Source organism: Asterias rubens, chromosome 9, assembly GCF_902459465.1.
Source record: "Asterias rubens chromosome 9, eAstRub1.3, whole genome shotgun sequence".
Lineage (NCBI taxonomy): Eukaryota > Metazoa > Echinodermata > Asteroidea > Forcipulatida > Asteriidae > Asterias > Asterias rubens.
Window position 1 is genome coordinate 1295796 of NC_047070.1, and position 12875 is coordinate 1308670.

At 37.9% G+C, this 12875-nt stretch overlaps 1 protein-coding gene across 2 annotated transcripts in view; it reads right to left on the minus strand.

Annotated features, from left to right (window-relative positions):
- Window positions 1-12875, minus strand: part of LOC117294802 (fibroblast growth factor receptor-like 1) — a 46297-nt gene that overhangs the window by 15839 nt on the left and 17583 nt on the right. For both annotated transcript variants that reach the window (XM_033777332.1, XM_033777333.1), the window contains exon 3: window positions 3963-4235. In XM_033777332.1, coding sequence (XP_033633223.1) covers window positions 3963-4235 — 273 coding nt within the window. The remainder of the gene's footprint in view (window positions 1-3962; window positions 4236-12875) is intronic.

The following is a 12875-nucleotide window of genomic DNA, read 5'->3' on the forward strand; positions in this document are numbered from 1 at the left end:
TTTTGTCAGCAATCAATGGCAGCACAAAGCAGCTTCTTCTACTAGTCATTTTGTCGATTGACAATTTTGTAGGGAGGACACATTGTGCTTGGGCAGGTCTCTTACTTTATGTTGATTGGAACTGTTTCCATGCAACTGGCTTCAAAGTAATGATTCCCCAAAACAATACCAGATAAAGTTATTATAAAAACCCTCTGAAGTTTGGTCACGAGTAGTGTTTACTCATAATATAGAAATAAGAGGTTGGACATGAAGGGGTGTCAACTGGAGTCAAAAGGTGATTGAAGTGTACACCATTGGGGTACAGGGGAAGCAAGATAACGACTAACAAAAACAGGTGTCTTGTAGTGTCAATCAATGTCAGTATCAAATATCAAGGGTAAAATTAAAAGGAAACAGAAAACATTACCCAACAACTTTTTTTGTTAAAGGGAAGGTACACATTTGGTAATTACTCAAAACAAATATTAACTTAAAAACTGACTTGGTTACGAGCATTAGAGAACTGTTGATAGTATAAAACATTGTGGGAAACGACTCCCGCTGAAGTAGCATAGACTTCTAGCCAGAAGTCTTTTATTCCTATCTGAAGCAAACAAATTCGTCCAACAAGGGTGTTTTTTTTCTCATCATTTTCCAATTGAGCTCAAATTTTCCCAGGCTTATTTTATGCTTATGTTGGAATACACCAAGTGAGAAGACTGGTCTTTGACAATTATCAAAAGTGTACCTTCCATTTAAAGGCACTAGACACTTTTAGTAATTACTCAAAAATTACTCATGAGCAATGTAGAGCTGTTGAAAGCTTAAAATGATTGTGAGAAACGCTTCCCTCTAAAATGCTCTGAAGTAACATATTTGTTGGGAAAGAAGTAGTTTCTCATTCAAATATTAAAAGCCTTTTATTATGCATCTGAAAGCACACAAATTTGTGCAACAGGGGTGTTTTTTCTTTCATTATTTTCTAGTAATCATAAAAAGCTTACCCAGCTCTATGGAAAATGGTGTTTGACGCTTTGCATGGTGTGGAGAATAAGAGCAACTATAAATATGAATATGAATAGTAAACTTGCGGGTACAACCATGGGTAAAAACTCTTTTGAAGGAGTGGTGGCTCTGAAAAGAGCCGGTTTGGTCTCGACGGTTTGGTCTCAGCTCTATGAAATTGGGCCCTGTTCATAAAATACTACATTGTCCTACAACCCTCGCTGATGATAATCAGTCATCAAGATCAGTTGTTCCAAGATGTCAGTCAAGCAAATGGGGGGAGGGGGTGTCTCTCCTGAAAGAGCTGGATTGATGGCATCTCATTTAATTCATTTTGTCAGTGGTGTTGAAATTGATCTCAATCAATTAAGCTTGGCATCTGCTCTGAAGCACACACCAGTGCATTACTGTTAGTGTAGTCTTCAGGGTTCAGTATACATTATTTATTATGTGTACCTAGTTTGATTTAGAAGATTAAAAACCTGCTGTCGATAAAATAAAACAAATTTGGCTAGTAATGTATGTGTCCATTAATCATAATGAATGGCATCAGTATCAAGTTTATAAAAGTAGTTATGACAGGCTCAAGGTTATTTAACAGTCATCATTTTTTGGAGAGAAATTTCAAAGCAAGGCGTCCGACACTGATGATTGATAGTAATTCTGGTTCGGATCCAAATGCTTGAAACAGTCTTTGTTTGAATCCAGGGAGGAAAATCTGAGAAGCAAACATGAAAATGTGATCATTTGGTTGACTGAAGACAAACCTTATCTAGACATCTGTCATTCGTTTCTCCACAGATTAGTTTGTACCAGTTGGTAAAACCTCATAATTGGCCACGATGTGTAGTGCTGTTCCAGTACATCGGGTTTAATTGAGAAAATGTGGACCTCAATGTTTCCCTATTTCTTTATTGTTTTAACAGCTCTCTTTCCTATAAGATGGCACAATCAATAATATCCCATTATGGTTTCCCTATAGAGAGATTTAATATAGGAGTTGTCGCTCATCGAATCAACGCGGCCAGTCTATAATATCCCCAACAAATTCTCCAATAATGGCTATTTCTGGTGGTGGGGTTTGGTACGAGTGGCGTAGGATCTGTCGAGAGGTTTACAAGATGCACCCAAGTGCACTCTGGCTGGCTTTCTGAAGATGGGTTCGTGTAGTCTTGGACTTCCCCCATCTGGAAAAGCTTGGTGGTCCGAAATTACTTCTAAGCATTTTTTTCGGCAAAGATAGAAGATCTATATGCTCAAAAGAAATGTGACAAGCAGACCGTCTCGTCCGTCATGAATTAACCATCTAGCATCAATTGCTATGAACTAAGGGCCTTGTCTCACAGGGACATTTTACTGGCATCTTAGAGACAACCAACCACACTGCATGCGAAAGAAGCACTTCGGTAGAACTGGAGTTGTTTTCCAACACTATCTTACTTCATCCCTAAGAAATTTATGTGAAGGAGATGTGTGAATGTGTTTTTTCTTCAAGATTGCCTGGAAATTTGGGCATATAATTAAGCCATTTGCGAATTAGATTTGAATAATGTCTGGAACAATGACTTGCTTGTCACAAGTTATTGCTTAAATTTGAACTCCTCAGACTAGGACTCTGAAAGCACACACATTTGTGCATAAAGAGTTTTTTATTATTATGCTATTGCAACTTCAATGACAAATTGAGTCAAAATTTTCACAGATTTGTTATTTTGTGCAAACGTTGTGACACTCCAAGTGAGCATCCTGGTCTTTGACAATTCCAAAGATGGTTGATGCCTTTTTTGCTAATAGAACATTTCACACCATCCAAAGGCTGTTCAGTGTGAATCCATGTTACTAATAGCATAATAATGCCTTTCATTGGCTGTAGATTGCCACATATACCACACATAAAACACCCCCATAAGCAGACACTAAGCACCATGCTATGATGCTAACTACACCTTAATGCTACCATTCTCCACACTTTACATGCACTTTGGAATTATTAATTGACAGCCGTCCTGTAAATTGTCAGTTTGCCTGACATTAATGTTCCCCTAATATCACAAATCATTTTTTGTCTGAAGCGTTAATGTGCTCATTTCAAAGCACAGGAAAATGTTCCTTTTCACACCAGCTAGACCCCATCACAATCACAGCAGCGTGTCACCTCAGCCCTTCAAACACACACACAGACCCATAAATATCTGGTTAATTTATTACCCCACTCACTACTCCATCAATTCTCCCTCTGCGATGTCCTAACCCCCTTTCTTTATTTTTCCAAGCCCACAAAGACCAATGTTGCCTTTATTACCACTCGACTGGAATAACATTATACACAAGACGCCCAAGCCGATAGCGTGGTTGTCATGGCAACGTGTCATGAATCATGGCACCAGACTAGACTCTTGACATGGTTTATAAACTATGGCTGCCGATATATTTCACATCAGAAAAAAATGATATGCAAGTGCCCTATATCTGTAATCCAGTGTCATTTTTATCAATGTAGAATTATCTTTTTTTTCTTAAGGATGTACAAATTGTCAATGTTTTTAAAACCATTGGACACTTTTGGTAATTGTTAGCATAAAAACTGACTTGGTAACGAGCAATGGAGAGCTGTTGATAGTATAAAACATTGTGAGAAACGTCTCCCTCTGAAGTCCTTGCTCTATGCTCTGAAGTGACATAGTTTTTGAGAAAGAGGTCATTTCTCCCTCAAATATCAAAAGATTCAGGCCTAAAGCCTTTTATTAGGCATCTGAACTGGCATCCCAATTTGTGCAACAAGGGTGTGCTTTCTTTCATTAAACTTTTGCAACTTCGATGACCAATTGAGTCAAATTTTTCACTGATTTGTTATTCTATGCATATGTTGGGATACACCAAATACTGGTCTTTGACAAATACCAAAGGTGTCCAGTGCCTATAAAGGTAATCAAATTGGATTATTCGTTTCCCTTGCTCTCCACAAGGCAACTTACCCATAACAGTTAGCGTATAGTTGATGCTCACACTACCGAATCCATTGGTAGCTCGGCAAACGTACTGCCCTGCGTCCGCCATCTCAACATTCTTTATCTTCAAACCCGGCGATAACACCTTGAATCTTTCCCACAGTGTATTGATGGATTCTCCGTCTTTCTTCCACATCGTCAGGGGTGGGGGGTTACCGACTACTGGGCAGAGGAGTTTGATGGTTCGACCGACTCGTGTCTTTTGGAACCCAACAATTGCCTCGGCAAGACGTGGTGGACCTGAAGTTACGACAAAACAAATTCAAACAATAGGTCTTTAGAAATGAAGTGAGAAAAGGGGATACTCTCTGTAATTACACAGCCCTAAAATCCCTCTGCAAATCGTTTTAAAGGAAGACAAACAGTTGCATTTATTGCAACTCTTCCTGCATTCATTGATTTTCCTGAAGTGTTATAAGTACACGAATCAGAGGGTTTCTTCATGAAATCATACTTAGGAGACAAACGAAGTCAAAGGATTTTCGTGATAACGTTTAAAAAAAAATGACACCTTTCAGGACGTACACAATGTAATTTTTACTCAGTTTTTATTCATCAATGTATTCATTTTTCTACTAACTTGGGTGTATGAGCCATTACTTTATTAACTCCTTGCACAAATAATATTGTATAATGAGGAAAAAGCATGTAAACACCCCACAGATTATACTATCTTAATATTGCTGCCATACACAACCATTTTAATCCCGAATTCAAGACAAGGGTATTATCTAAGGAGCTAATACTAATGAAATCCCCCGCCCACTCCCATCCTCTTTAAGTAGATGAATAGTCACCCAGTCCTCTATTGATCACACACACTGTGTCCCTGCTGCTTAGACACAAATACATGTACCTCAAGGTCATATCGACAGCTAGGTACAAAATGAATGAAACCAACCAACTTGCTTTGCCACTATGATTTGATAGTTTTGCAGCAAAACCAGGGCAAATTCCCCCCTCTCATTCCCAACACTCCAAACTCGCTATCTCCTATTGATCTCAGAGAAGCAGAGAGGGCCTTAGGGTACCGGTGAGAGAGATGGAGAGCGTGCACAGGGAGATGGAGAGGAGTGGAGGGAACCGGTTAGAGACGAGAGTCAATAGAGTAATGGTGATAATGGCAAGGAAAGTGGGTTGACTATGGATATGGGGCAGGACTTGTTGAAAATTACACACCCTCACAATGTGCCACGGTGTAATGCAACAAATTACCCTGGCTGTGTTGTGCATGCGTAGTAGTACCGCAATAGACCGTGTTGAATAACCCCTTTGTTGCTATGAAAGGGGCCATATTGTCAGGCTGGCCCTATGCGCGTCTATGAAGCACACAGCACGCAGTGTTCACGGTTAGATTTTTATTGCACACGCTCACAGACACCATGTTGTGGACAGGTATTTGAATGGTAAAGTCTTAATCGATATTGCAAATATACAATCAAAGGATACATCGCGGTCCATAGATAGGTTGCACTTGACGTCATTGACCACTATCTTTGATGAAACGGGCACGCGTAAAAGGCTATCATTGGCTGAGAGTTGTGCGCAACGCGTACACGCAGGCACGTTTCCATTGTCTGTCATCAAATATGGTGGTTGGCGAACTAACACAGTTAGCCATTTTCTGGAGTCAAACAAATTTGACTCCACAAAAGAGCGCAACGTGTTTGTTAAAAAAAACATAAAAGGAAAACTGTACAATTTCGAGGCATATTTGTGTGGATTATTATATTCTACTTTTAAAACATCTTTCTAACCGTATCCACTTCATAACAAACGGTTTAAAACACTTTTAATAGTCCAACTCGCCCGATCCAATGCAACGTGTCACTTTAAACCAAGTAAGTTTTATAATTTTTTTTGGAAATTATACCAAAAGTATACCCTCCTTTAATACATTTTTTGCAGCCCATTTTTACATTAAAATGTCTTGAATTGAAAAGTGACAGAAATTTAACCGTGTATCTACATTACCAACACATACCCCTGACTGTAACATTACAATGTGACTTAATGTTGAAATAAATGTTCATCGCTAAACATATTTGTCTCAATCGAGGTCCTTATAAAAGTGATTGATATCAGTTTTATTAAGAATTTTAATCTCTAGAAGAGGAGGAAACAAAAACAAGTACTTGAGATTCTTATCAGATGCCAGGATTGAACATAATGATGACTTGGCAACATTCATCATTCCTAGCTTGATTGAACGTCAGAAAGAAGAGAGAACGGAGTTATCATCTTGGGGGTATTACGATGAGTCATCACCTATTTATTAGTCAAGTTGTCATGAAGGGAACCCGGGGCGAGATCCACCATCCCCCCCCCCTCTCACATCGCCCCCCTTCACCAACGAGGCATGGCACAGATTAATTTTTGATATTACTGAATGACACCTGTAGGCCCTGTGGGTTATTGAGGACACGTACCACTGGCACCCTCTCTTTTAAGTTATTCCTGTCAAGCTAAAGATAAAGTGGGGTGGTGTGTGGTTTGGCAGGACGAGATGCGATGAAGCGATACTCCAGCACTACTCCAGCACTCGCACCACGATGAGGCTGACAATTTGCCTCGATTGTGTGAGGCAAAATTTATGCCTTCGAGAATTATTTTTGTGGAGCAGGTAAAGTATGTATAAAAAACTAAATTAAACTTAAATAATAATAATAATAATAACAGGTATTTATAAAATACTCCCCTTAGAAAACTATAACATTGGGACATGTAATTTCTCTGTTAAAATCACATTTAAAAATGCTTTTGCTGACTTGACTTGTTTGAGATGTAGTTTAAAGGTGATGAATACTGTCAACAATGTACCAACCTAAATTATACCATTCCTTCCTCAAAGCTTATACCATACTTTTTTTGCTGCTTTTACCATCCCCTCAACTAGATTTGAATTTCCCAAAGCATTTCCGCATATTGGTTATCAAGTTTATTTTTTAGTTAATTAGCTAACCACTAGTTAACAATTTTTAAATATCACCTGACACTTGATCCCAACTTTAACCTTTCTAATGAGCCACATTTTTCATTCAGTGCTTCAAAAGTTTGTGCATTAGCAGAACTGAGGGTTTTGAAGCTTCACAGTCTCAGCTTCAAGCCACAAAACCTCCTTAAATATTTTGCACAGCAAAAAAAGGTTCAGTACAGTGTTTGCTTAGGAGCTCCATGAGTAGGCTAGGCCCAGGATGAGGAGCTTATGTGGGATGAGAGTTATTTCCAATGCTCACCATTAATTAATGTGCTTCATGTTGCCCCAGCATGATCACAACTGCAGGTGCAAGAAGGTGTGGCAGTAATTAAAGACAGTGCTCAGGGGGAGGACTCTGGCCTCCTTAGGGTCTTGGAATGCCTAGTTAATCTTAATTATAGCCCCCCCCCCCCCCCCCCCCCCCCCACACACAATTGCCACCCTCTCTCCAACACTCAGAGCAAGAATTGGCAAACAAGTCACTCCTGAAACATGTACCTCGTTTGAAGACTTTAACAATTAAAAACTCATTACGAGTCCACTTCAAATAATGGCGACAGAATCTTCCACCTTGCAGCTTGAAAATTGAGAGGGATTCAATTTCCAGGGATTTAGCAAGTAACTTGATTGGAGATTTAAATCGCTCTTGACCGAATGAAAAACGATTTCAGACCCAATTTGAAAGAGATCTAATTTAAACGTCGGCTTAAGCAACCCAATTAAAACTAAATTGTTTTGTTCTACTTTCGGATTCTGTCCTTGATCTAATTTTGTCTTTACCCTCAGATCTGAAGCAGAGTCATGAAAGGCAAAAATATACTTTCAGTTTTTTCAACTACTCACTTGTTTTTATTCTATGTAAATAAAACTAACCCATGAAAACTTCATTTCAAAAGGTGGTAGTGATTTTAAGATATCGCCGAAAAAAACGCATCAGTTATATCCACGCATAAAAAATAATCCATAATTGAAATACACAATCTGAGAAATGTTTCTGACAGTAACGTTCATTGGATTCCAATTTATTTAGGATAAAATTCGATGATTTTTCCTTTACCACATTTTTCTGAAGCAAAATGATTCTCAAACTGCTTTATACTATCGTTGTACTTCTTGTATTGCTATTAATTTAAGGAGTACCAAACAATGTATTCTTCCCTTTAAACTTCCGGAACCTTAACTCTACTCATCTCTAAGTTGACAAAGCAGAAAGCTCAGCTGTAATCGATGTTGTGTTTTCAAAGAGTTCAGCTGTAGCTTTAAGAACATGTAGCTCCTGCTTGTCAAGCTGAGATCACATGCGCCCCCCCCTTACATCTTGACATATCATTATCATCGCTTTTATTATTTTAAGTTTTGCAAGCTGTGGACAGTATCAGCTAATGTGCTGCAGAGCACGCTGCAGTAATCTAGTTGGAACTTGGACTTATCAAGTTATGTCTGTCATGTTCAGTCATGCGGAAGACCTCTTGATTCGGGAACCGGTTATGAAGGGTACCGCTGACGCAAAGTGACAGCGTAACATACAGCTTATTGGAACTAATTAGATGGTCATAGGTAATAACAATATCACTATGGCAACGATGCAACTGATACCGGTTGACTTCCTTAAAGGCACTGGACACTTGGTAATTACTCAAAATAATTGTTAGTATAAAAATTTACTTGGTAATGAGCAACGAAGAGCTGTAGAATAAAACATTGTGAGCAGCGGCTCCCTCTGAAGTATTGAAGTTTTTGAGAAAGAGGTAATTTCTCACTCAAATAATAAAAGACTTCATTATTCTCTTGCAACTTCGATGACCATTTGAATCCAAATTTTCACAGATTTGTTATTTTATGCATATTTATTTGGATACACCAAGTGAGAATACTGGTTTTTGGTAATTTAAAAACTGTCCAGGGCTATTAAAGATTTCTATTTTGATGTTTATAGTCTTCTTGGAGGAACTTGATAGAACGATAATTTCATTATGAAGAGACATCTCAGAGCGCTCTTCTGAATACAGTCTCTAAGATATGCAAGCTTCCCACGCTGAAATGATTTATTACCAGCATAACATGTATATTCTGACCTCCTCTCCCTAAAAATAACATCGCTGTTTATACACTTTCTATAATAAATCTATCGCTGGGTAGCGCCATACTATATGTGTGTGGATTCAATGGTACCTTTTAAAAAAAATAATGATTTGTGAAGTTTTCTGTGTTTGTCCTCAACCACCTTTGAAATTGCGTATGACCCCATCTGCACTGATGTCACCCTGGACTATAATGAGGCTGGTCATTTATTAACTCTGGTGGCATACAGGTCTGTAAACGAAGCCACATCTATTGAGTAGCGATTGGGGTCAACAATTTGTGAAAGAATAATATTATCAACGTATCAGTTTACATATACTTAGCATCTTATTATGGTACATTTGTGACCCTTTCCACCATGAAAACAGTTTACATTTTACACTTGGACACACAAAATATTGCAAGTATTAATAAGAATAGTATCAACAGAAACCTATATTGTAAACATAGTGGGAATATTTTAACAGCGTTTCGATTACAACGCAGCAGCAACTGAAAACATCCCAATAAAAAGCTTCCACTACAAAATGAAATCAGATACTACCAAAGGACAGTATTGCTAAATATGTGTCTGTCCGGCGAAACTCTGGTTGTCAGTTTTGCCTGAAAGCCAAAGGAAGCTTTGTGTCGACACCCAGTCCCTGCGAGCAAAGCACTGACGAAGCAAGGAACCTGTAACACGTTCTAATTGATTCCCTTGTCCCTTCCTGTCTGTTCTATCTGGTTTATCAATTTTAGTCGTCAGCGCGCTCGCTCGCAGAGAGCAAATTCAATATCGCTGTCTTGTATAAGCGTACAGTGCCCCCTAGCTGGTTAAAGGTTAACGTATACAACATTGGGAGACACCTGGTTTGAAAATGTTCATCATTCTTCCGGAAATTTCAGCTGGTGTTAAGATTAAATAGCTTTTTTTTTCATTCAATGATTCTTGAAAAGTATTTTATGTTCTGTTGTAACTTTTCCATCTCATTTATTAATAGCAGATAAAATTTTGATCGGTACAAATTATTTTAAGTCCCATGACAATCCAGACATTTTAACGGTTTTATAAAATTTATCAAACTTGATGACAACATCACTTGTAAGGGCAATCATCCCTTAGAACTCTTGCATATCCAAATTTGTTGGCAGATTTAAAAAGAAAATTATAAAATGAGTGTCAGCAATTTCTCTAAAAAATGTATCACAGTCTTCTGTGATGCCAATTTCATTTTGTAAACTTTTGTAAACTTTTTTAAACAATTTTCTTTAAAATAGGGAATGTACTTATAAACAAGCATAACAGAAATACCGAGGTGTGTATGGGGAACTGGCTACATTTATACTTAAAGAACTAACTTTACTCTTATTTACCCAGGAAACCAAGAGGTTTGCATACATTGGCTACTACCCCTCGCTTGATAAACTCTTTGATATGTTATTAGGCGATTTAATAATAATCTTAATGAATTTACGAGGACAAAACAAAATCAGATAAAAACTAGAAGATGACATGGCTGTTTACATCACTCTGATAGGCCTATCTGTTTTTTAATGAGACTAATACTTGAAGACATTCTGTAATCTGTTCAGGAATCAGACGAAGGTCCCTGCAGCTCGAAGAGAGAGAGAAAAACACTGAAGCAATCTGTAGCTGTTGCATTAAAACAACATGCTGGAACCCCCCCTCCCCCCAATGACAATCAAGGTAAAAGGAAAATCTCTGATTGGAGATGCATTGAGGGTTGATGTAAATCTATCTCGACAGCCTGAACTGGTCGACAATCCTTGAAGCAACACCATTAACATACTAAACAACTCAGATATTACTAATGGAACTGCCAATGTTGTCAGCTCAGGCACCCGATGGTCAGACCATCCGGCAAAGAGGAAAGAAGAAAAAAAACAAGAGGATAAAAATGACGATCAAACAGGCAAAATTGATTGTAGTGGTATTACGAAACCCATCCATCAATTTATCTTCTTCTAGCTTCCCGGTTTATTCCTCTAATAAAACAGCTTGAACTTTATATACATCTCCCCTCGGCCGTTGCCCAAATTGACCATTTCCTTTCAGTGGAGAGAGGAATTCCTCGTTCTGAGATTAAGTGTGAAATGAACTGATCAATCACCCTTTCAGTTTTTGGTCAGTGGTTCATCCATCAAGGAGAGAGAACTGATGCTTGCTAGATCCCCTAGAACATAGCCCTAGAATAAGCGTAAGGTTCGGAATAGTGTTGTTAGGGCTCCGAGTTCTTAATCATTAAACCCTACAGTCTTCATCTTCACTAAATACCCTCATGTAATCCATATGCTACACTAAATCCCAAGAAACTTTAGCTGAAAAATTGTGGGAGAACAAAAACTTTAACTAAATCTAGGTTTTAAATAAATCCAGCATCCTGCAGATATAATGTTATAACTGTCACAGGTTTTTAAAAATTTCTATTGGATGCTACTTATAAAAACTATAGCTACGGAGTCACCAAACCAAACACCATCCAACTGAGGTATTTTACCAAGCCAATAACAACACAAATTGTAGTTTTTAAAAGCTATAGCTACTTATACACCAAACCAAACACTTTCCGAGTGAGATATTCTATATAACAAGCCAATAACAGCACAAATTGTACTGTGAGTTGACACATAATCCCTGTCATTCCGACAGGTTTTGTCTCAGATTTGTCCCTGCGGCTAGAAAGGAATGTATTGATTTGTCGATACTCTCACCTCTGGAGTCGAGTAACCCTTAACGGTGACCCTTACTGACCTCTTAATATATAGCTCAAGTGACCTTTGAACTTGTAAACATTGATACCTCTCTCTACCTGAGCTTCTAAAAAAACAAATTGGATATCTACAACAAATAACTCCACTAAATGAAATCCAAACAAAGTTTTTGACTTGAGGATGGTAAAAAATACTTGCTCCGCTAGTTGTTTATTTTCCGCTAGAATTAATTTATTCTCACAAACTTGGATAACCAGCTTATAGACTGTGCAGCTATCACATGTATCAAAAATGCAAAAAGGAAACTCAGAAGGACTTGAGTTTCCTTTGAAATGATATGTTCTTTTAGAATTTTATTTATACAAAATACTTGAAAATTAAACTACATCCAATTTTGATGGGTTTTTTATGATTATGAACTGCACAAATCTATCATTTGTGATTCATAAAGTATGTTGAACTATTTAAAGGGAAGGTATACGTTTGGTAAGTACTCAAAACAAATATTTACTTAACAACCGACTTGGTAATGAGCATTGGAGAGCTGTTGATAGTATAAAACATTGTGGGAAACGACTCCCTCTGAAGTAGTGTAGTTATTGAGTAGTAATTTCTCACTAAAATAATAAAAGACTTATACTATATAGCTAGAAGTCTTTTAGATCTGAAAGCACACAAGTTCGTCCAGCGAGGGTGTTTTTTCTTTCATCATTTTCTCGCAATTTCAAAGACCAGTTGAGCCAAAATTGTCACTGTTTTGTTATTTTATGGTTAAGATGGGATACACCAAGTGAGAACACTGGTCTTTGACAATTACCAAACGTGTTCAGTGGCTTTAAGTATTTGAGGAGATGCATAAATTACTTAAAACTCAAAGCTTATGGGACCAACTTGGTCCTGTCAGTGTCACAAAAGAATCTGCAAGATAGATCGATGACTGCCACTGAGTGAATCCATCAGGCAGGTTAACACCAGATCAATGACTTTGAGTCTAACATACCCTTAAAAATGCATTAGCTGTGCATGTCCTTAATGCAAATCCACAAATCCTCCATGCTTTAACCCATTCACATTAATGTCAGTCACCACTGATCAACAGTTATACAAGA